Source organism: Nerophis ophidion, linkage group LG14, assembly GCF_033978795.1.
Source record: "Nerophis ophidion isolate RoL-2023_Sa linkage group LG14, RoL_Noph_v1.0, whole genome shotgun sequence".
Classification (NCBI taxonomy): Eukaryota; Metazoa; Chordata; class Actinopteri; order Syngnathiformes; family Syngnathidae; genus Nerophis; species Nerophis ophidion.
The window spans coordinates 5,337,737-5,363,741 of record NC_084624.1 but is presented as its reverse complement, the minus strand read 5'-3'; the positions used below and the strand labels follow the sequence as shown (position 1 = coordinate 5,363,741).

Here is a 26,005-nt window from a genome sequence, read left to right as displayed (position 1 = left end):
ACATAATAGTGAGAGTCCAGTCCATAGTGGATCTAACATAATCGTGAGAGTCCAGTCCATAGTGGATCTAAAATAATAGTGAGAGTCCAGTCCATTGTGGGGCCAGCAGGAAACCATCCCCAGCGGAGACGGGTCAGCAGCGCAAAGATGTCCCCAACCGATACACAGGTGAGCGGTCCAACCGTGGTCCCGAGTCTGGACAGCTAGCAGTTCATCCATGGCCACCGGACCTGTGCCACCCCTTCCACAAGGAAGAGGGGGGCAGAACGGAAAATAAAATAAATGGCAGATCAACTGGTCTAAAAAGGGGGTCTATTTAAAGGATAGAGTATACAAATTAGTTTTAAAATGGGACTTAAATGCTTCTACTGAGGTAGCATCTCTAACTGTTGCCGGGAGGGCATTCTAGAGTACTAGAAACAGTACTACCAATGCCAACAAAAACCAAGTCCGTTACCGAGGACGCTGGTTCTCAAAGTAAGAATACTAGCTTAGGGACAAGGAAACAAGTCTTTAGCTTTCTGACAATGTTTCCTCTAGCTGAGGCTTGAGAGTGATGTCACTAATCTGTCGCCGCTGGTCTAAGTGCAGTCCGTCACAGTCCCTGAGCTCCACACATGCAATGTTATTGTTTGCACGTACCAAAGGTGTTGTGGGGCTGTCTCACTACAATAATGTGTTTTCCCCTCTCCCATCTTCTCTACAGGAGACCAAAATCGATTGTGTCCGAGTCGCCACCAAAGGTAGGCCCACAGCCTTTTGTATGCGCGACTGCATGAATTATTTGCATAATAACAATGTTGATATAAATGATGTTTTCTGAGCTATTCATGCCTGTTCCTGCTTTAGGAGGCCAAAAAAAATGATAAACTGTGGCACTAAAACATAGGATGGTGGATTTGAATGATTCAATAAGTATTATAGTGGAACAGCATTTTTTATTTTATTTTGTTTATCATTCACTATCCTTGTGTAGGAAAAGCAGACATGTTTTACTTTTTTATGCATTCTAACTCGTACATAAACATTTGTAAAAGGCAGCTAACATTGGAGTCAATGGGAGTCGTTCTAATCCGCTTATAAAATGCTTTGAAAACATCTGAAAACATTTAAATACATGTAAGTATTTATGTAATCTAGTAACAGTCACATGGCATGTTCACATTTTTTTTAGCTCATTTTAAGCATATGGTGGGCCATTAACTTCACAGATGCATCACAATGTTTGCTTTTTCCTTTCAACATATCATGTTTGACTATGGGGAGATGACGACACAGACACTAGCGGGCTATTTAGCTGTAAGATTTATTATATCTATAGACAATAAAGATAGATGGATAGATAGATAGATAGATAGATAGATAGATAGATAGATAGATAGATAGATAGATAGATAGATAGATAGATAGATAGATAGATAGATAGATAGATAGATGGATAGAACTTTATTGATTGCTTGAGGAAAATTAAAACCTTCAGGAAAATTATAAAAATTATATATATATATATATATATATATATATATATATATATATATATATATATATATATATATATACACATAGTAGTGAGAGTCCAGTCCATAGTGGATGTAACATAATAGTGTGAGAGTCCAGTCCATAGTGGATCCAGCATAATAGTGAGAGTCCAGTCCATAGTGGATCCAACAAAATAGTGAGAGTCCAGTCCATAGTGGATCTAATATAATAGTGTGAGAGTCCAGTCCATAGTGGATCTAACATAATAGTGTGAGAATCCAGTCCATAGTGGATCTAACATAATAGTGTGAGAGTCCAGTTCATAGTGGATCTAACATAATAGTGTGAGAATCCAGTCCATAGTGGATCTAACATAACAGTGTGAGAGTCCAGTCCATAGTGGATCTAACATAATAGTGTGAGAGTCCAGTTCATAGTGGATCTAACATAATAGTGAGAGAGTCCAGTCCATAGTGGATCTAACATAATAGTGCGAGAGTCCAGTCCATAGTGGATCTAACATAGTATTGTGAGAGTCCAGTCCATAATGGATCTAACATAATAGTGTGAGAGTCCAGTTCATAGTGGATCCAACATAATAGTGTGAGAGTCCAGTCCATAGTGGATCTAACATAATAGTGTGAGAGTCCAGTTCATAGTGGATCTAACATAATAGTGAGAGTCCAGTCCATAGTGGATCTAACATAATAGTGAGAGAGTCCAGTCCATAGTGGATCTAACATAATAGTGAGAGAGTCCAGTCCATAGTGGATCTAACATAATAGTGTGAGAGTCCAGTCCATAGTGGATCTAACATAATAGTGAGAGTCCAGTCCATAGTGGATCTAACATAATAGTGAGAGAGTCCAGTCCATAGTGGATCTAACATAATAGTGTGAGAGTCCAGTGCATAGTGGATCTAACATAATAGTGTGAGAGTCCAGTCCATAGTGGATATAACATAATAGTGAGAGTCCAGTCCATAGTGGATCTAACAAATATGCGCCACACCGTGAATTTATATATATATATATGTATAAAATAATCAACTAAATGACTGTATTATGCTGATAGTATATATTTGTAACATGAATTGATTATCGTGGACCCCGACTTAAACAAGTTGAAAAACTTATTCGGGTGTTGCTGGCCTCAAATGCAATCTACTAATAAAAGTTTCAATCAATCAATCATGTGTTTTGATGCCCAAAAGTCATTTCCTCGATGTTAGCTCATATAATATCAATGTCGCCATAGCTTGGTTAATATGCAGCTCGCGGCATGCAAAAGGGAGCCACCTCTTGCTAACAGTTGTTCACTATTTAGAACACACAGAAAAGAGAGAGAGAAGTGTGTTCTTGGTCATATAAGAATTGTGGATGATGGACAAAATTCCCCCAAAGTCTTTAACACTGACACACTGTTAGTTTAACCTTCAGCTGAAGGTCACCTTCAACCTTTGTGTTGCCTGAATGCTGCCTTGTCTCGTTGTCGTCAGTGTGATCTCTTCTTTGTGTGTCTTTCTCTACTTTGCCGCATGCCGTCGTGGATCCTCGACCCCGCCCAGCCGCCCCATACTCGTGACCCAGCTCACCACGCCCTACCTCCGCATCGCACCGGCGGCCGGCGAAAACCAACTCACAGGTCAGAACCACCACAACCCTTACCTCCTCACAGGGGGGCGGAGTTAGGAATGTTGTTGGTCATGTTGTTTGTGTCGTTGTCGTGTGATGTGTTTATAACACGTTGACTTCCTTATGCCCTTTTAAGGATATTTTATATTACATTTGTTCAAACAGCCCTTATTTGTACAATTTCCTAGTTAGTCACCTATATATATATATATATATATATATATATATATATATATATGCATAGTAGTGAGAGCCCAGTCCATAGTGGATCTAACATAATAGTGAGAGTCCAGTCCATAGGGGATCAAACATAATAGTGAGAGTCCAGTCCATAGTGGATCTAACATAATAGTGTGAGAGTCCAGTCCATAGTGGATCTAACATAATAGTGTGAGAGTCCAGTCCATCGTGGCTCTAACATAATAGTGAGAGTCCAGTCCATAGTGGATCTAACATAATAGTGAGAGTCCAATCCATAGTGGATCTAACATAATAGTGTGAGAGTCCAGTCCATAGTGGATCTGACATAATAGTGTGAGAGTCCAGTCCATCGTGGCTCTAACATAATAGTGAGAGTCCAGTCCATAGTGGATCTAACATAATAGTGAGAGTCCAATCCATAGTGGATCTAACATAATAGTGTGAGAGTCCAGTCCATAGTGGATCTAACATAATAGTGAGAATCCAGTCCATAGTGGATCTAACATAATAGTGAGAGTCCAGTCCATAGTGGATCTAACATAATAGTGTGAGAGTTCAGTACATAGTGGATCTAACATAATAGTGAGAGTCCAGTCCATAGTGGATCTAACATAATAGTGAGAGTCCAGTCCATAGTGGATCTAACATAATAGTGAGAGTCCAATCCATAGTGGATCTAACATAATAGTGAGAGTCCAATCCATAGTGGATCTAACATAATAGTGTGAGAGTCCAGTCCATAGTGGATCTAACATAATAGTGAGAATCCAGTCCATAGTGGATCTAACATAATAGTGTGAGAAACAGCCCTTATTTGTACAATTTCCTAGTTAGTCACCGATATTGTGCTATTTTAATCAATGATCCAATTTTCCTGCTGTGACACACTTTTCCAAAGTTGGTATTTTTATAAAACAGCGCGATTGAATTTCAGATTCAATTCTAATTTTTTCCTCACCCAGATAATATTTACATTACATTATATTATATTCACTACCAAATTTGGATTTTGTCTACTAATCATTAGAATGTTACATCCCCTTTCTTTAATTTGACGGAGTGGCGCGGTTGGGGGAATGGCCATGCCAGCAACCTGAGGGTTCCTGGTTCAATCCCCACCTTCTATCAACCTCGTCATGTCCGTTGTGTCCTCGAGCAAGACACTCCACCCTTGCTCCTGATGGGTCCTGGTTAGGACCTTGCATGCCATCAGTGTGTGAATGTGTGTGTGAACGGGTGAATGTGGAAATAGTGTCAAATCGCTTTGAGTACCTTGAAGGTAGAAAAAACGCTATACAAGTACAACCCATTTATCATTTACATAAAACAAGAATGGGAAAGAATTCCACTTTCAAAGCTTCAACAATTACTTTCCTCAGTTCCCAAAAGTTTATTGAGTGTTAAAAGAAAAGGTGATGTAACACAGTGGTGAACATGCCCTTTCCCAACTACTTTGGCACATGTTGCAGCCATGAAATTCTAAGTTAATTATTATTTGCAAATAAAGTTTATGAGTTTGAACATCAAATATGTTGTCTTTGTAGCATATTCAACTGAATATGGGTTGAAAAGGATTTGCAAATCATTGTATTCTGTTTATATTTACATCTAACACAATTTCCCAACTCATATGGAAACGGGGTTTGTATGTATATATATATGTATGTGTGTGTGTGTGTGTGTGTGTGTGTGTGTGTGTGTGTGTGTGTGTGTGTACAGTTTTACCTAATGTTATGGCCTGTGCAAACAAACATTCTTAGTTTCCAAACGTTTATTTACCATTTAGTTTAATGCAGAGGTGCTAAAGTGCTGCCCGCGGCTTGTTTTTATTGATCCGCAGCACATGGATAAAATAAAATTGAATAAACAAAAAATGTAAAATGGCAAAGCTGATGAAAACAAAAAATGTTGTCTTCAAATACAGTGTATGTTTTGTGTTGTTGTTTTTTGCTTTCTTTCCAAAATTATTTAAAAAAAATTCGTATATATGATTTTTCTGTATGCAACCCTTGGTAGAACAGGTATGCACCCCCCCCCCCCCCCCCCAACCCCAATCCCCCACCCCACCCGATCGAAAGATATCCGATTAAAAAGTACCCGTGATTGTCAAACACACACGAAGTGTGGCAAAATTACTCTCTGCATTTGACCCATCACCCTTGATCACTCCCTGGGAGGTGAGGGGAGCAGTGAGCAGCAGCGGTGGCCGTGCCCGGGAATCATTTTTGCTGATTTAACCCCCAATTCCAAAACTTAATGTTGACTGTCAAACAGGGAGGTAATGGGTCCCTTTTTTATAATCTTTGGTATGACTCAGCCGGGGCTTGAACTTACAACATACCGATTAGTTTTAAACATTAAAAAATGGATGGATGGATTGTTGGATGAAATTAAATTTAACAAACAAAAAATCTAAAATGGCAAAGCTGATCAAAACTAAATATTTGTCTTCAAATATAGTGTATGTTTTGTGTTGTTTTTACCCATGATGGTCACACACACGAGGTGTGGCAAAATCATTCTCTGCATTTGACCCATTACCCTTGATCACCCGTGGGAGGTGAGGGGAGCAGTGAGCAGCAGCGGTGGCCGTGCCCGGTAATCATTTTTGCTGATTCAACCCCCAATTCCAAAACTTAATGTTGACTGTCAAACAGGGAAGTAATGGGTCTCATTTTTATAATCTTTGGTATGACTCGGCCGGGGCTTGAACTCACGACCTACTGATTAGTATTCAACATTAGAAAATGGACTGATGGATTGTTGAATGAAATTAGATTTAACAAACAAAACATGTAAAATGGCAAAGCTGATGAAAACAAAATATTTGTCTTCAAATATAGTGTATGTTTTGTGTTGTTTTTACCCCTGATGGTCACACACACGAGGTGTGGCAAAATTATTCTCTGCATTTGACCCATCACCTTTGATCACCCCCCCGGGAGGTGAGGGGAGCAGTGAGCAGCAGCGGTGGCCGCGCCCGGTAATCATTTTTGCTGATTTAACCCCCAATTCCAAAACTTAATGTTGACTGTCAAGCAGGGAGGTAATGGGTCTCATTTTTATCATCTTTGGTATGACTCGGCCAGGGCTTGAACTCACGACCTACCGATTAGTATTAAACATTAGAAAATGGATGGATGGATTGTTGAATGAAATTAGATTTAACAAACAAAACATGTAAAATGGCAAAACTGATTAAAACTAAATATTTGTCTTCAAATATAGTGTATGTTTTATGTTGTTTTTACCCCTGATGGTCACACACACGAGGTGTGGCGAAATTATTCTCTGCATTTGACCCATCACCTTTGATCACTCCCTGGGAGGTGAGGGGAGCAGTGAGCAGCAGCGGTGGCCGTGCCCGGGAATCATTTTTGCTGATTTAACCCCCAATTTCAACCCTGGATGCTGAGTGTCAAAAAGGGAGGTAATTGGTCCCGTTTTTATAATCTTTGGTATGACTCGGCCGGGGCTTGAACTCACGACCTACCGATTAGTATTAAACATTAGAAAATGGATGGATGGATTGTTGGATGAAATTAAATTTAACAAACAAAAAATGTAAAATGGCAAAGCTGATGAAAACTAAATATTTGTCTTCAAATATAGTGTATGTTTTGTGTTGTTTTTACCCCTGATGGTCACACACACGAGGTGTGGCGAAATTATTCTCTGCATTTGACCCATCACCTTTGATCACCCCCTGGGAGGTGAGGGGAGCAGTGAGCAGCAGCGGTGGCCGCGCCCGGGAATCATTTTTGCTGATTTAACCCCCAATTCCAAAACTTAATGTTGAATGTCAAGCAGGGAGGTAATGGGTCCTGTTTTTATAATCTTTGGTATGACTCGGCCAGGGCTTGAACTCACGACCTACCGATTAGTATTAAACATTAGAAAATGGATGGATGGATTGTTGAATGAAATTAGATTTAACAAACAAAAAATGTAAAATGGCAAAGCTGATGAAAACTGAATATTTGTCTTCAAATATAGTGTATGTTTTGTGTTGTTGTTTTTACCCATGATGGTCACACACATTAAGTGTGGCAAAATTATTCTCTGCATTTGACCCATTACCTTTGATCACCCCTGGGAGGTGAGGGGAGCAGTGAGCAGCAGGGGTGGCCGCGCCCGGTAATCATTTTTGGTGATGTAACCCCCAATTTCAACCCTTGATGCTGAGTGTCAAACAGGGAGGTAATGGGTCCATATTTGCCAACCTTGAGACCTCCGATTTCAGGGGGTGGGGGTGTGTGTTCGGGGGTGGGGCAGAGGCGTGGTTGGGGGGCGTGGTTAGGGCGGGGGCGTGGTTAAGAGGGGAGGAGTATAATTCACCAACTCGAGTATCTCATATATATATATATATATATATATATATATATATATAATATATATATATATATATATATGTGTGTGTGTGTGTGTATGAAATACTTGACTTTCAGTGAATTCTAGCTATATATATTTATTTTCTTATGTAAATAAATAAATGATAAATAGGTTATACTTGTATAGCGCTTTTCTACCTTCAAGGTACTCAAAGCGCTTTGACACTACTTCCACATTTACCCATTCACACACACATGGAGGGAGCTGCCATGCAAGGCGCTAACCAGCACCCATCAGGAGCAAGGGTGAAGTGTCTTGCTCAGGACACAACGGATGTGACGAGGTTGGTACTAGGTGGGAATTGAACCAAGGACCCTCGGGTTGCGCACAGCCACTCTCCCACTTTGCCACACCGTCCCTGTATGTATATAAATAAATAAGATAAATAGTTGAATTTCCGACGGCACCTATCAAATACACAGTAATAAAAACACAGTTGTTCTACTAACTGTACTGTGCTTGCTGGTTACTAAAAAACAACAACACTTACCTTTCACTATTTGAGTAACTTTTGTTCTGCCATTTGCGTATTGGCGAGCGATCTCCGAATCCGGGAACATATCCTTCACGGATTTGTTGTAGACATCCGCAAATGAGAACGGGATGTTGCTTCAAGCTATCAACATAGCCATCTTTGTCTCAGCATAAGATACACCATCGGGTCTCCATTTTGCGAGGTGTGTTTATCCATGCACAAGTACAACTGAAAGAAGCTGAAAAACCTCTAAATTCGCCAATAAAATTGGTGTAAAGAAATCCACGGGCTTGATTTAGTTTTTCTTCCAATAAAGTACCATATGATGCACAGCATGTGCAATCTGTAAAATTGCATGTGCTATTAGTGAGCATGTTGTGTGTGATCTACAAACCCCGTTTCCATATGAGTTGGGAAATGGTGTTAGATGTAAATATAAACAGAATACAATGATTTGCAAATCCTTTTCAACCCATATTCAGTTGAATATGCTACAAAGACAACATATTTGATGTTCAAACTTTATTTTAGATTTTTTTGCAAATAATAATTAACTTAGAATTTCATGGCTGAAACACGTGCCAAAGTAGTTGGGAAAGGGCATGTTCACCACTGTGTTACATCACCTTTTCTTTTAACAACACTCAATAAACGTTTGGGAACTGAGGAAACTAATTGTTGAAGCTTTGAAAGTGGAATTCTTTCCCATTCTTGTTTTATGTAGAGCTTCAGTCGTTCAACAGTCCGGGATCTCCGCTGTCGTATTTTACGCATCATAATGCACCACACATTTTCCATGGGAGACAAGTCTGGACTGCAGGCGGGCCAGGAAAGTACCCGCACTCTTTTTTTTACGAAGCCACGCTGTTGTAACACGGGCTGAATGTGGCTTGGCATTGTCTTGCTGAAATAAGCAGGGGCGTCCATGAAAAAGACGACGCTTAGATGGCAGCATATGTTGTTCCAAAACCTGTATGTACCTTTCAGCATTAATGGTGCCTTCACAGATGTGTAAGTTACCCATGCCTTGGGCACTAATGCACCCCCATACCATCACACATGCTGGCTTTTCAACTTTGCGTCGATAACAGTCTGGATTGTTTGCTTCCCCTTTGGTCCGGATGACACGATGTCGAATATTTCCAAAAACAATTTGAAATGTGGACTCGTCAGACCACAGAACACTTTTTCACTTTGCATCAGTCCATCTTAGATGATCTCGGGCCCAGAGAAGACGGCGGCGGTTCTGGATGTTGTTGATAAATGGCTTTCGCTTTGCATAGTAGAGCTTTAACTTGCACTTAAAGATGTAGCGACCAACTGTAGTTATTGACAGTGGTTTTCTGAAGTGTTCCTGAGCCCATGTGGTGATATCCTTTAGAGATTGATGTTGGTTTTTGATACAGTGCCGTATGAGGGATCGAAGGTCACGGTCATTCAATGTTGGTTTCCGGCCATGCCGCTTACGTGGAGTGATTTCTCCAGATTCTCTGAACATTTTGATGATATTATGGAGCGTAGATGTTGGAATCCCTAAATTTCTTGCAATTGCACTTTGAGAAACGTTGTTCTTAAACCGTTTGACTATTTGCTCACGCAGTTGTGGACAAAGGGGTGTACCTCGCCCCATCCTTTCTTGTGAAAGACTGAGCATTTTTTGGGGAAGCTGCTTTTATACCCAATCATGGCACCCACCTGTTCCCAATTAGCCTGCACACCTGTGGGATGTTCCAAATAAGTGTTTGATGAGCATTCCTCAGCTTTATCAGTATTTATTGCCTCCTTCCCCAACTTCTTTGTCACGTGTTGCTGGCATTAAATTCTAAAGTTAATGATTATTTGCAAAGAAAAAAATGTTTATGAGTTTGAACATCAAATATGTTGTCTTTGTAGCATATTCAACTGAATATGGGTTGAAAAGGATTTGCAAATCATTGTATTCTGTTTATATTTACATCTAACACAATTTCCCAACTCATATGGAAACAGGGTTTGTACGACCAGCACATATTCTGCATATTAACGAAGACAAGAGACACAAAATGGATTGCACGCCTTATTCTGCTCACATAACAAACATAATCCACTTTTTGCACATTCAGCAGAACAGTTTAGCGTGTGCTGTGGAGTTTGCGTGTGTTTCAGCAGTTTGTTTAGCAAACATGCGGCGACGGAAGCAGAACTTCCTCGGCGGAGGTAATGAATAAAAACGACGCTGAAGCTTCAGCCCCAGCAGATCTTGCTGATGCTTAAGTCTCTTTTTTTTTTTTTTTTTTTTTAAATCCGCTGGGCTCCTCCTTGGCTCCGCGAGTCGCCGAGAGAATCTCAATCCCAGCGGGGCGAGATATGAATATAGACGAGCTTCCTTTACAGCTCAAAGTGGGGATTTGTCACACAATTGTGTTTAGGTTTTGTTTTTTTTTAAAAGGCAAAGTGAAGTGAATTATATTTATATAGCGCTTTTCTCTAGTGACTCAAAGCGCTTTACACAGTGAAACCCAATGTCTAAGTTACATTTAAACCAGTGTGGGTGGCACTGGGAGCAGTTGGGTAAAGTGTCTTGCCCAAGGACACAACGGCAGTGACTAGGATGACGGAAGCGGGAATCGAACCTGCAACCCTCAAGTTGCTGGCACGGCCGCTCTACCAACCGAGCTATGCCGCCCCATATGTGACAATAACATCTACGGCTTTTAGAGAGCGCAGTGAATGTCTTCCTCAGGAAGCAAAGATTGACCGGTTTTGGCAATTCAACCCTTAACTCAACAATGAGTAAATGAGTGTTGTGTGTGTATATGTATAAGTAAACGAACACTGAAATTCAAGTAATTCTTTTATTTTTATATATATATATGAATACTTGACTTGGTGAATTCTAGCTCCTCCCCTCTTAACCACGCCCACCGCCTCGACCACGCCCCCCACCTCCCGAAATCGGAGGTCTCAAAGTTGGCAAGTATGAAGGTGTGTGTGTGGCGAAAGTGATGTGTCATCAGCTTGCAGCTGATAATTAATACGTCAGGAATGATGATGATAATAGTAAAAAATAAAAAACAGAAAGCGTGTTGTTGATAGCGGCCTAGTGGAGCAAGAACAATATGTCAACAAGATGGATATTCACCGTTTTTTTTTGATAGGGAGACAACGCAGCGTCTCAATCGGCCGACGCGGCGATTTATCATTCTAAATTTAGACGCAGGTTTACCGTGGATGTTGGGGTGCGGACACGTGTGCTTCTTATCACGCCGCACACTCTTTTAAAACTCCATTCCTCACTTCGCTCCTTTGCTATCTCCAGTTTTTGGTTATTCAGGGCCCTTTTGTATCTTCTCGGGGTATTATCTCTTCTCCTCCCACGGCCTGCTCACCCCAAACATGATTAAGCGCAGGGTGGAGATGCTGCAAAACTTATCTCGCCGAGCTTCGTCTTGGAGGACGCCGGCGGCCGGAGGTGGCGTCTCCGCAAGGACAATAACCAAGTCACGCATTTCTTTAAGCCGGGAAAAGCTTAAAGAGTGTTTATTCTCGACGGAATAAACTACTGAGGGTTGATGATTTAAGCGAAGAAATGCACACGCTGCCTCTTACTAGGGTTAGAAACACCAAAATAATACTTTTAAAATACAAACCCTGTTTCCATATCAATCAATCAATCAATGTTTATTTATATAGCCCCGAATCACAAATGTCTCAAAGGACTGCACAAATCATTACGACTACAACATCCTCGGAAGAACTCACAAAAGGGCAAGGAAAACTCACACCCAGTGGGCGGGGAGAATTCACATCCAGTGGGACGCCAGTGACAATGCTGACTATGAGAAACCTTGGAGAGGACCTCAGATGTGGGCAACCCCCCCCCCCTCTAGGGGACCGAAAGCAATGGATGTCGAGCGGGTCTAACATGATACTGTGAAAGTTCAATCCATAGTGGCTCCAAGACAGCAGCGAGAGTCCCGTCCACAGGAAACCATCTCAAGCGGCGTAGAGATGTCCCCAACCGATACACAGGCGAGCGGTCCATCCTGGGTCCCGACGAGCGGGCCATCCTGGGTCTCGACTCTGGACAGCCAGTACTTCATCCATGGTCATCGGACCGGACCCCCTCCACAAGGGAGGGGGGGACATAGGAGAAAAAAGAAAAGAAGCGGCAGATCAACTGGTCTAAAAAGGAGGTCTATTTAAAGGCTAGAGTATACAGATGAGTTTTAAGGTGTGACTTTAATGCTTCTACTGAGGTAGCATCTCGAACTGTTACCGGGAGGGCATTCCAGAGTACTGGAGCCCCAACGGAAAACGCTCTATAGCCCGCAGACTTTTTTTGGGGCTTTAGGAATCACTAATAAGCCGGAGTCTTTTGAACGCAGATTTCTTGCCGGGACATATGGTACAATACAATCGGCAAGATAGGATGGAGCTAGACCGTGTAGTATTTTATACGTAAGTAGTAAAACCTTAAAGTCACATCTTAAGTGCACAGGAAGCCAGTGCAGGTGAGCCAGTATAGGTATATATGTATGTATATATGTATATAAAGGTATATACAGTATAGGTATATATGTATGTATATATGTATATAAAGGTATATACAGTATAGGTATATATGTATGTATATATGTATATAAGGGTATATACAGTATAGGTATATATGTATGTATATATGTATATAAAGGTATATACAGTATAGGTGTATATGTATGTATATATGTATATAAAGGTATATACAGTACAGGCGTAATGTGATCAAACTTTCTTGTTCTTGTCAAAAGTCTAGCAGCCGCATTTTGTACCAACTGTAATCTTTTAATGCTAGACATGGGGAGACCCGAAAATAATACGTTACAGTAATCGAGGCGAGACGTAACAAACGCATGGATCATGATCTCGGCGTCTTTAGTGGACAAAATGGAGCGAATTTTAGCGATATTACGGAGATGAAAGAAGGCCGTTTTAGTAACGCTTTTAATGTGTGACTCAAAGGAGAGAGTTGGGTCAAAGATAATACCCAGATTCTTTACCGTGTCGCCTTGTTTAATTGTTTGGTTATCAAATTTTAAAGTTGTATTATTAAATAGAGGTCGGTGTCTAGCAGGACCGATAATCAGCATTTCCGTTTTTTTGGCGTTGAGTTGCAAAAAGTTAGCGGACATCCATTGTTTAATTTCATTAAGACACGCCTCCAGCTGACTATAATCCGGCGTGTTGGTCAGCTTTAGGGGCATGTAGAGTTGGGTGTCATCAGCATAACAGTGAAAGCTAACACCGTATTTGCGTATGATGTCACCTAGCGGCAGCATGTAGATGCTGAAGAGTGCAGGGCCAAGGACCGAACCCTGGGGAACTCCACGCGTTACCTTAACGTAGTCCTAGGTCACATTGTTATGGGAGACACACTGCATCCAATCAGTAAGATAAGAGTTAAACCAAGATAAAATACAAACCCTGTTTCCATACGAGGTGGGAATTTGTGTTAGATGTAAATATAAACAGAATACAATGATTTGCAAATCATTTTCAACCCATATTCAGTTGAATGCGCTACAACAGGGGTCGGGAACATTTTTGTCTGAGAGAGCCAAAAAGCCAAATATTTTAAAATGTATTTCCTTAAGAGCCATGTGATATTTTTTTTAACACTGAACACAACTAAACGTGTGCATTATTAAGTAAGACCAACATTTCTAAAGTATAATAGGTCTCTTATTCTTTGTGATAACATTGTTATTCTGAAGCGAACTGTGGAGGGGGCGTGGCCTGTGGGCCTGCAGTGAACTGGGGTGTGCCAGGACCGGCCTCTAAATCAGCGACAGGTGCGTAGACGACCCACCTGGGCCTTGTTATCTAATCACCTGTCGCTCTGTTATAAGCTCCCTCCATCAGTGTGTGAATGTGTGTGTGAATGGGTAAATGTGGAAGTAGTGTCAAAGCGCTTTGAGTACCTTGAAGGTAGAAAAGCGCTATACAAGTACAACCCATTTATTTATTTATTTATAAGCAGCAGCCAGGAGGAGAGACGGGGCTGGGGCTGGAGCCAGAGCGCGAGCGAAAACGAAAGAGAATAATACAATTGCTGGAAAGCAACTGAGGGACTTATTGAAAAATAAAACAATATTGTAACCCTGAAACAGGCTCTCACGTCGGTGCTTGGGGGTCTGAAGAACCCCCAGGAGGACAAGCCCCACACTAAGCAATAATAAATAAATAACTTCTTACCATTAACGAAACTTCTTGAACAGGTGCGGTAGAAACGGATAGATGGATTAAAAATGCATGATAATGTTTTATATTTTGAACATTATTTCTAACACTGTGATTACAAGTGGAATTATTCATTATTTATCGTTTTAAGCAACTTCAGCTCAGATTTATCAGAGAGCCAGATGCAGTCATCAAAAGAGCCACATCTGGCTCTAGAGCCATAGGTTCCCTACCCCTGGACTACAAAGACAAGATACAGTCGGGCAAAAAAGCAGTTTTTTCAATGCTTAAAAAAGTTTATGAACGTGATCTTTTCTGTTCCGAAGGAGCGGCGACCCACAAGCCTGACGCCGTGGAGCCAGAGAAGCAAACGGACCACACGGTGAAGATTGCCGGGGTCATCGCAGGCATCCTCCTCTTTGTCATCATCTTCTTGGGCGTGGTGCTCCTCATGAAGAAAAGGTAAGTTTCGCCTCCTCGTAGGACGCCAGCGCATACGCAATAGATACATGTCGTCTATGTCGGTGGTTCTCAAATGATGGTACGCGTACCTCTGGGGGTACTTGAAGGTATGCCAAGGGGTACGGGAGATTTAAAAAAAAAAATTCTAAGAATAGCAACAATTCAAAAATCCTTTATAAATATATTTATTGAATAATACTTCAACAAAATATGACTAAGTTCATAAGTTGTGAAAAGAAATGCAACAATGCAATATTCAGTGTTGACTGCTAGATTTTTTTGTGGACATGTTCCATAAATATTGATGTTAAACATGTATTTTTTTGTGAAGAAATGTTCAGAGTTAAGTTCATGAATCCAGATGGATTTCTATTACAATCCCCAAAGAGGTCACTTTAAGTACCCGGGCGGAAACGTTTCCTGTAAGGTGCGCGCCTTGCGCATTGCTCACACGCCCTTTGCGCACAGTAAATCTATGCTGCGCACAAAGTCAAATCCCATATGAACTATAAAAAAAATAAACATAACAATTTGTTCTGTATGATTTTTCAATGGAACTGTGAGTAACAGGTGACGGCAAGCTGCCACAAGGGAGAAAACAATATTCGTTTTTAATTATGGCTGAGGGGTTAGTGCGTCTGCCTCACAATACGAAGTTCCTGCAGTCCTGGGTTCAAATCCAGGCTCGGGGTCTTTCTGTGTGGAGTTTGCATGTTCTCCCCGTGAATGCGTGGGTTCCCTCCGGGTACTCCGGCTTCATCCCACCTCCGAAAACATGCTCCTGGGGATAGGTTGATTGGCAACACTAAATGGTCCCTAGTGTGTGAATGTTGTCTGTCTATCTGTGTTGGACCTGCAATGTGATGGCGACTTGTCCAGGGTGTACCCCGCCTTCCGCTCGATTGTAGCTGAGATAGGCGCCAGCGCCCCCCGCGACACCAAAAGGGAATAAGCGGTAGAAAATGGATGGATGGATAATACTTCAACAAAATATGACTGTAAGTTCATAAACTGTGAAAAGAAATGCAACAATGCAATATTCAGTGTTGACTGCTAGATTTTTTGTGGACATGTTCCATAAATATTGATGTTAAAAATGTATTTTTTTGTGAAGACATGTTCAGAGTTAAGTTCATGAATCCAGATGGATTTCTATTACAATCCCCAAAGAGGTCACTTTAAGTACCCGGGCGGAAACGTCCCTCTAAGGTGCGCGCCTTGCGCATTGCTCACACCCTCTGCACACAGCAAATCTATGCTCCGCACAAAGTCAAATCCCATCCGAACTATAAACAAAATAAACAGATAACAATTTGTTCTGTATGATTTTGCAATGGAACTGCGAGTAACAGGTGACGGCAAGCTTCCCCAAGGGAGAAAACAATATTTGTTTTTAATTATGGCAGATGGGTTAGTGCGTCTGCCTCACAATACAAAGTTCCTGCAGTCCTGGGTTCAAATCCAGGCTCGGGATCTTTCTGTGTGGCGTTTGCATGTTCTCCTCGTGAATGCGTGGGTTCCCTCCGGGTACTCCGGCTTCCTCCCACTTCCAAAAACATGCACCTGGGGATAGGTTGATTGGCAACACTAAATAAGCCCTAGTGTGTGAATGTGAGTGTGAATGTTGTCTGTCTATCTGTGTTGGACCTGCGATGAGGTGGCGACTTGTCCAGGGTGTACCCCGCCTTCCGCCCGATTGTAGCTGAGATAGGCGCCAGCGCCCCCCACGACCCCAAAAGGGAATAAGCGGTAGGAAATGGATGGATGGAATTATTAAGTCTGTAGAGACGCTTTAAAGAGGGCAGGAATTCCATCCATTACACAAAACTGTTTGTCGGCCGTAACCACAACAGAAACATTGTAAAAAAAATAATAATAAAAAACTCCCATCTCGCAAAACTGGTCATTGTCCGTCATACAAACCAGGCTTAAACCAAGTTTTTGTCATCTGTCATATTGTCAGCAGCCGTTCTCTCTCTTACTTGCTCCAACTCACGCAATCAAGGCACTTCGCTCGTGTTGCATTTACGGCCACACAAAAAGTCGGATAACTCCAACACCACACAAAGTGGTTACACTATGACTCCCCAAACAGATGTGCTTATCCTAGGGCTGGGCGATATGGGCTTTTTTTAATATTCCGATATTTTTAGGCCACATCGCGATATACGATATTTATTACGATATTTAGCCTTGGCCTTGAATGAACACTTGACACATATAACCACAGCAGTATAATGATTCTATGTGTCTACATTAAAACATTCTTCTTCATACTGCATTAATATATGCTACTTTTAAACTTTCATGCAGAGAGGGAAATCACAACTAAAAGTGTATTTATTAAACAGTTATTAAGCAGTGGTACAAACATTTAAGTCATTTCCAAAACATAAAGTGCAAGATTGTCAGAGACATTTTAAGTGTCAAATAAAAATTAGCTGCATAATAGGAAATCAAATAGTATTCATCCTTCACTATGTGGTATGTTTCTAAGGTTATGAAATTCTCTTCATTCTCTAGCGAGTGACTTTACAAATGATGCTACATATTAGCAGCGATGCTACTTTTTGTAGCAACGCTTTTGCCCCAAACTTGACAAATTACGGTTGTCTGGTCGCATTATTCCCACTTGAAGCCGAACCACCGCCAGACGGCGGAAACCCTGCTGTTTTTATTGGGACTTAAGTCTTCCTTCATTTGTCACCAGATCCGCACCTTCTTTCTCTCGTATTCCCACTCGTACGGCTACGTTAGCATCACAGCTAACGTAGCCCGGTCTGCTACCTCTCTGTTGGGCGAGGGCGGGCACGTATGTGACGTATGTAAGAATGTGCGCCTGCTTGTCCGTGAGAAGGAGAGACAGGAAAGAGTGAGAAGAGCCTGAAGTGTAATGCCCGCAGCTAAAAGCAACTGCGTGAGAACGTATACTCGAATATCACGATATAGTCATTTTCTATATCGATACAGTGGGGCTAAAAAGTATTTAGTCAGCCAGCGATTGTGCAAGTTCTCCCACTTAAAATGATGACAGAGGTCTGTCATTTTCATCATAGGTACACTTCAACTGTGAGAGACAGAATGTGAAAAAAAAATCCAGGAATATTATAGAATTTATTTGTAAATTATGGTAGAAAATAAGTATTTGGTCAAGCATTCAAAGCTCTCACTTGGCTCCAAATCTCACGATACATGGCCCCATTCATTCTTTCCTTAACACGGATCAATCGTCCTGTCCCCTTAGCAGAAAAACAGCCCCAAAGCATGATGTTTCCACCCTCCATGCTTCACAGTAGGTGTGGTGTTCTTGGAATGCAACTCAGTATTCTTCTTCCTCCAAACACGACCAGTTGAGTTTATACCAAAAAGTTCTATTTATCTAAGCAAAATTATCTGCCAATAGAACAAGAAAATTCTGCTTGTCAAGACTTTCCAAAACAAGTAACATTAGCTAACCTCAATTAACCCAAAAAATACCTTAAAATAAGTATATTTTCACCTCTAATAAATGCACTTTTCTTGGCCAAAAAAAAGAAATTTTTGCTCCATATTTTGAAAAATATTCTTAAACGAAGTAAACGCTATTATTTTATCAGACAGAAAATAAGCGAATATCACCCTTATTTGAGATATTTAATCTTAGATTTCAGTTTTTGCAGTGTAAGTGGATGTTGGTGTGTAAAGACAATGTACACTTTGTACACGTTGCCCAAGTATATATCTTACATCGTTATATAGATTATTAAATGCGTTATAGTTTTACGAGAGTTTTGCAGCAGCACACGCAGTTATGAGCTTTAGTAATCGCTCTGTGCATTGTGCTTGAGTAAATGATTCCGCCACAGTGTCATGTTCAAACACTGATTACATCTATTAAACGAGACAAGAAGCAAGGAATTAAACAGAGACAGAAATACATTTGGCTCAATTTGAGGAGAGACGCTTGGACTGTGCATTTAGTAATCACTCTGTGCATTGTGCTTGAGTAAATGATTCCACCACAGTGTCATGTTCAAACACTGATGACGTCTATTTAACGAGACAAGAAGCAAGGAATTAAACAGAGACAGAAATACATTTGGCTCAATTTGAGGAGAGACGCTTGGACTGGACACTGTGTCTCAGCACGCTCTAGCGAAAGATTGTACTCCACCACTTTTTATTTGGACTTTCCCTGATTGCGTGGCAACGGCTTTTTCTAAGGGACAGCATTGCCTTTATGGTTACAGAACAGTTCAAAAGAAAGGTCGTAAAACAGTTCACAGGAGAGGTCGTAAAACAGTTTACAGAAGAGGTCGCCTTGAGGGGAGTCGGGCCCTGTTTCCTCTCCGCTTTTGTAGTTCTTGGGTCAACGGATTGCATGGCAACAGCTGTTTCTAAGGGGCGTGGGTCGTAAACAGCGTTGCCTTTTGCTTACCGAACAGTGCAAAAGAAAGGTCGTAAAACAGTTCAAAGAAGAGGTCGTAAAACAGTTCACAGAAGAGGTCGCCTTGAGGGGAGTGGGGCCCTGCTTCCTCTCCGCTTTTGTAATTCTTGTGTCAACTGATTGCATGGCAACAGCTGTTTCTAAGGGGCGTGGGTCGTAAACAGCGTTGCCTTTTGCTTACCGAACAATGCAAAAGAAAGGTGGTAAAACAGTTCACAGGAGAGGTCGTAAAACAGTTCACAGAAGAGGTCGCCTTGAGGGGAGTCGGGGCCCTGCTTCCTCTCCGCTTTTGTAGTTCTTGGGTCAACTGATTACATGGCAATAGCTGTTTCTAAGGGGCGTGGGTCGTAAACAGCGTTGCCTTTTGCTTACCGAACAGTGCAAAAGAAAGGTCGTAAAACAGTTCACAGGAGAGGTCGTAAAACAGTTTACAGAAGAGGTCGCCTTGAGGGGAGTCGGGCCCTGTTTCCTCTCCGCTTTTGTAGTTCTTGGGTCAACGGATTGCATGGCAACAGCTGTTTCTAAGGGGCGTGGGTCGTAAACAGCGTTGCCTTTGGTTACTGAACAGTGCAAAAGAAAGGTCGTAAAACAGTTCAAAGAAAAGGTTGTAAAACAGTTCACAGAAGAGGTCGCCTTGAGGGGAGTGGGGCCCTGCTTCCTCTCCGCTTTTGTAGTTATTGGGTCAACTGATTGCATGGCAACAGCTGTTTCTAAGGGGCGTGGGTCGTAATCAGCGTTGCCTTTATGGTTACAGAACAGTGCAAAAGAAAGGTCGTAAAACAGTTCACAGGAGAGGTCATAAAACAGTTCACAGAAGAGGTCGCCTTTAGGGGAGTCGGGGCCCTGCTTCCTCTCCGCTTTTGTAGTTCTTGGGTCAATTGATTGCATGGCAACAGCTGTTTCTAAGGGGCGTGGGTCGTAAACAGCGTTGCCTTTTGGTTACAGAACAGTGCAAAAGAAAGGTGGTAAAACAGTTCACAGGAGAGGTCGTAAAACAGTTCACAGAAGAGGTCGCCTTGAGGGGAGTGGGGCCCTGCTTCCTCTCCGCTTTTGTAGTTCCTGGGTCAACAGATTGCATGGCAACAGCTGTTTCTAAGGGGCGTGGGTCGTAAACAGAGTTGCCTTTGGGTTACTGAACAGTGCAAAAGAAAGGTCGTAAAACAGTTCAAAGAAGAGGTCGTAAAACAGTTCACAGAAGAGGTCGCCATGAGGGGAGTGGGGCCCTGCTTCCTCTCCGCTTTGGTAATTCTTGTGTCAACTGATTGCATGGCAACAGCTGTTTCTAAGGGGCGTGGGTCGTAAACAGCGTTGCCTTTTGCTTACCGAACAGTGCAAAAGAAAGGTCGTAAAACAGTTCACAGGAGGGGTCGTAAAACAGTTTACAGAAGAGGTCGCCTTGAGGGGAGTCGGGCCCTGTTTCCTCTCCGCTTTTGTAGTTCTTGGGTCAACGGATTGCATGGCAACAGCTGTTTCTAAGGGGCGTGGGTCGTAAACAGCGTTGCCTTTGGTTACTGAACAGTGCAAAAGAAAGGTCGTAAAACAGTTCAAAGAAAAGGTTGTAAAACAGTTCACAGAAGAGGTCGCCTTGAGGGGAGTGGAGCCCTGCTTCCTCTCCGCTTTTGTAGTTATTGGGTCAACTGATTGCATGGCAACAGCTGTTTCTAAGGGGCGTGGGTCGTAATCAGCGTTGCCTTTTGCTTACCGAACAGTGCAAAAGAAAGGTCGTAAAACAGTTCACAGGAGAGGTCGTAAAACAGTTCACAGGAGAGGTCATAAAACAGTTCACAGAAGAGGTCGCCTTTAGGGGAGTCGGGGCCCTGCTTCCTCTCCGCTTTTGTAGTTCTTGGGTCAATTGATTGCATGGCAACAGCTGTTTCTAAGGGGCGTGGGTCGTAAACAGCGTTGCCTTTTGGTTACTGAACAGTGCAAAAGAAAGGTCATAAAACAGTTCACAGAAGAGGTCGCCTTGAGGGGAGTCGGGGTCCTGTTTCCTCTCCGCTTTTGTAGTTCCTGGGTCAACTGATTGCATGGCAACAGCTGTTTCTAAGGGGCGTGGGTCGTGAACAGCGTTGCCTTTTGCTTACCGAACAGTGCAAAAGAAAGGCCGTAAAACAGTTCACAGGAGAGGTCGTAAAACAGTTCACAGAAGAGGTCGCCTCTAGGGGAGTCGGGCCCTGCTTCCTCTCCGCTTTTGTAGTTCTTGGGTCAACTGATTACATGGCAACAGCTGTTTCTAAGGGGCGTGGGTCGTAAACAGCGTTGCCTTTTGCTTACCGAACAGTGCAAAAGAAAGGTCGTAAAACAGTTCACAGGAGAGGTCGTAAAACAGTTCACAGAAGAGGTCGCCTTGAGGGGAGTGGGGCCCTGCTTCCTCTCCGCTTTTGTAGTTCCTGGGTCAACAGATTGCATGGCAACAGCTGTTTCTAAGGGGTGTGGGTCGTAAACAGAGTTGCCTTTGGGTTACTGAACAGTGCAAAAGAAAGGTCGTAAAACAGTTCAAAGAAGAGGTCGTAAAACAGTTCACAGAAGAGGTCGCCTTGAGGGGAGTGGGGCCCTGCTTCCTCTCCGCTTTTGTAATTCTTGTGTCAACTGATTGCATGGCAACAGCTGTTTCTAAGGGGCGTGGGTCGTAAACAGCGTTGCCTTTTGCTTACCGAACAGTGCAAAAGAAAGGTCGTAAAACAGTTCACAGGAGAGGTCGTAAAACAGTTTACAGAAGAGGTCGCCTTGAGGGGAGTCGGGCCCTGTTTCCTCTCCGCTTTTGTAGTTCTTGGGTCAACGGATTGCATGGCAACAGCTGTTTCTAAGGGGCGTGGGTCGTAAACAGCGTTGCCTTTGGTTACTGAACAGTGCAAAAGAAAGGTCGTAAAACAGTTCAAAGAAAAGGTTGTAAAACAGTTCACAGAAGAGGTCGCCTTGAGGGGAGTGGAGCCCTGCTTCCTCTCCGCTTTTGTAGTTATTGGGTCAACTGATTGCATGGCAACAGCTGTTTCTAAGGGGCGTGGGTCGTAATCAGCGTTGCCTTTTGCTTACCGAACAGTGCAAAAGAAAGGTCGTAAAACAGTTCACAGGAGAGGTCGTAAAACAGTTCACAGGAGAGGTCATAAAACAGTTCACAGAAGAGGTCGCCTTTAGGGGAGTCGGGGCCCTGCTTCCTCTCCGCTTTTGTAGTTCTTGGGTCAATTGATTGCATGGCAACAGCTGTTTCTAAGGGGCGTGGGTCGTGAACAGCGTTGCCTTTTGGTTACTGAACAGTGCAAAAGAAAGGTCATAAAACAGTTCACAGAAGAGGTCGCCTTGAGGGGAGTCGGGGTCCTGTTTCCTCTCCGCTTTTGTAGTTCCTGGGTCAACTGATTGCATGGCAACAGCTGTTTCTAAGGGGCGTGGGTCGTAAACAGCGTTGCCTTTTGCTTACCGAACAGTGCAAAAGAAAGGTCGTAAAACAGTTCACAGAAGAGGTCGCCTTTAGGGGAGTCGGGCCCTGCTTCCTCTCCGCTTTTGTAGTTCTTGGGTCAACTGATTACATGGCAACAGCTGTTTCTAAGGGGCGTGGGTCGTAAACAGCGTTGCCTTTTGCTTACCGAACAGTGCAAAAGAAAGGTCGTAAAACAGTTCACAGGAGAGGTCGTAAAACAGTTCACAGAAGAGGTCGCCTTGAGTGGAGTCGGGCCCTGTTTTCTCTCCGCTTTTGTAGTTCTTGGGTCAAGACGATATCTTTCTATTGATTACAATACATGAAAGAAACAAAACACCTTCATGTTGCTTTCCATCCTACGCTGGGAAATTTACAAGCCTTCTTCTTGGTAGGTTCAAAGACAACGTTTGTTTTCTCGCCTGTAACTCATTTCAATTGCAATTATTCTGACACACAGAAAGCTGATTCTTTGGTGAAGTTAGTTTTTGTTGCTTTCTCGTTCAGCTCGTAGTGAGTTGCTTTTCCCCCACTCGACTCGATGCTGTCTCAAATGCTGGAATAAGTTTGTTGTGCTGCTGTCTTTTTTTTAAGCAAACTTTGCAGCGTGCAGTCTTTTGTTCCACACCCGTTGCCGCAAATCGCAAGCACTGACAACACTTTTCTTTTCTTTGGATAAAAACTTCTTGTTCTCTTTAGGATTAGCATTAAACATGTTTTGCCAGGCTTGTGGATCGCCGCTAAGGAAATAAAGTGGCGGGCGAGGACGACTGAAGCTCATGGGGGCAAAATAATGGAAGAAGGGAAATAGGTTGATTTTTTTATTTTTAAAGGCCTACTGAAACGAGATTTTCTTATTTAAACGAGGATAGCAGGTCCATTCTATGTGTCATACTTGATATTGCCATATTTTTGCTGAAAGGATTTAGTATTTGTGAATTGTGAATTATATTTATATAGCGCTTTTCTCAAGTGACTCAAAGCGCTTTACATAGAGAACATCGACCATAAAGTTTGTAACTTTTGGTCGCTAATAAAAAAGCCTTGCCTGTACCGGAAGTAGCAGACGATGTGCGCGTGACGTCACGGGTTGTGGAGCTCCTCACATCTGAACATTGTTTACAATCATGGCCACCAGCAGCGAGAGCGATTCGGACCAAGAAAGCGACGATTTCCCCATTAATTTGAGCGAGAATGAAAGATTTGTGGATGAGGAAAGTTAGAGTAAAGCACTAGAAAAAAAAAGGAAAAAAAAGGCGACGGCAGTGGGAGCGATTCAGATGTTATTAGACACATTTACTAGGATAATTCTAGAAAATCCCTTATCCGCTTGTTGTGTTACTAGTGTTTTAGTGAGATTATAAAGTCATACCTGAAAATCGGAGGGCTGTGGCGACCGCTGGTGTCTCTGAGAGAAGCCAATGGAAGAGCCAAGATCACAGCTGCCTTTTTGGCGGATGCTGTAGGAGGAGGTTAACTCCGCACAAGTCTCTGGTAAGAGCCGATTTAATATCACAATTTTCTCATCCAAAACTTGCCGGTTGACATGTGGTAGAGAAACATGTTTGCTAAAGCTTCACAACAAACAAAGAAACACCGGCTGTGTTTTGGTTGCTAAAGGCAGCTGCAATCCACCGCTTTCCACCAACAGCATTCTTCTTTGACGTCTCCATTATTAATCGAACAAATTGCAAAAGATTCAGCAACAGAGACGTCCAATTTTCTCACCGGAACCTGCGGTTGACATGTGGTAGAGAACCGTGTTCGCTTGACCGCTCTGTTCCATATTAAAGCTTCGCAACAAACAAAGAAACACCGGGCTGTGTTTTGGTTGCTAAAGGCAGCTGCAATCCATCGCTTTCCACCAACAGCATCTTCTTTGACGTCTCCATTATTAATCGAACAAATTGCAAAAGATCCAGCAACACAGACGTCCAATTTTCTCACCGGAACCTGCCGGTTGACATGTGGTAGAGAACCATGTTCGCTTGACCGCTCTGTTCCATATTAAAGCTTCACCATCATCTTTAGGGAATGTAAACAAAGAAACACAGGCTGTGTTTGTTTTGCTACAGCCGGCCGCAATACGCCGCTTTCCACCGACATCTTTCTTCTTTGACGTCTCCATTATTAATTGGACAAATTGCAAAAAGATTCAGCCACACAGATCTCCAGAATACTGTGTAATTATGCGATTAAATGGGACGACTTTTAGCCGTGAGTGGTGCTGGGCTAATATGTCCGCTACAACCAATAACGTCACAAGCACGCGTCAACATTCCGCGACGTTTTCAACAGGAAACTTCGCGGGAAATTTATTGGCATGTGTTGCAATGTTAATATTTCATCATTGATATATAAACTATCAGACTGCGTGGTCGCTAGTAGTGGCTTTCAGTAGGCCTTTAAATTGCCTGCAACAAAAAATTTAATTTATCAATGAAATCGATTTATCGCCCAGGCCTATCTGTCGCTAATCAGGACTTTTTCATTGTTCCACACGTCCGTGCCGCGTCAGCCGGCCGTAATTGTTTTCATTTAAGCTCAATCAAAGCCGCGGTCGGAGGCGACTGCGCTCTTCGAATTTTCCGCAAATGACTGGGACCAGCGGGGAATGAGCGCTGTGTGTGCCCACATGCCGGCACCTTGTTATGGGGCCGACCTCAAAGGTTGTATATATGGACCTTTTTAGATTTACTTTTAGTATTTATGACCTAACTAGTCGGCGACGGTTCTTCTTTTTTTTTTTTGGTCAGGACTATAAAAACACAGCAAACGACCGTCGTTACAGCACCAGAGAGTCTAAAATTGAAAAATAAAAATAAAAACACTAGGGCCTGCAGCCTGCAAAGGGAATATATTTCAAATATAAAAAATAGAGTTGTCCTCGTTCATAGCTCGGTGGCCGTGCCAGCAACTTGAGGGTTGCAGGTTCGATTCCCGCTTCCGCCATCCTAGTCACTGCCGTTGTGTCCTTGGGCAAGACACTTTACCCACCTGCTCCCAGTGCCACCCACACTGCTTTAAATGTAACTTAGATATTGGGTGTCACTATGTAAAGCGCTTTGAGTCACTTGAGAAAAGCGCTATATAAATATAATTCAATAATTCAATCAAGGTTGATTACGACCAGATACACTATATTGCCAAAAGTATTTGGCCACCTATCCAAGTGATGAGAATCAGGTGCCCTCATCACTTGTATAAAATCAAGCACTTAGACATGGGGACTGGAATGGGCCGCTCTCAGTGATTTCCAGCGTGAACTGTCATAGGATGCCACCTGTGCAACAAATCCGGTCGTGAAATTGCCTTGCTTCCAAATA

The 26,005-nt window shown here is 42.5% G+C and overlaps 1 protein-coding gene across 1 annotated transcript in view; it reads left to right on the top strand.

The window, feature by feature from the left end:
- LOC133568022 (receptor-type tyrosine-protein phosphatase mu-like) overlaps window positions 1-26,005 on the top strand; it is a 610,514-nt gene that overhangs the window by 403,577 nt on the left and 180,932 nt on the right. The window contains exons 13-15 of the mRNA XM_061919713.1: window positions 707-747; window positions 3,047-3,123; window positions 14,706-14,841. Coding sequence (XP_061775697.1) covers window positions 707-747; window positions 3,047-3,123; window positions 14,706-14,841 — 254 coding nt within the window. The remainder of the gene's footprint in view (window positions 1-706; window positions 748-3,046; window positions 3,124-14,705; window positions 14,842-26,005) is intronic.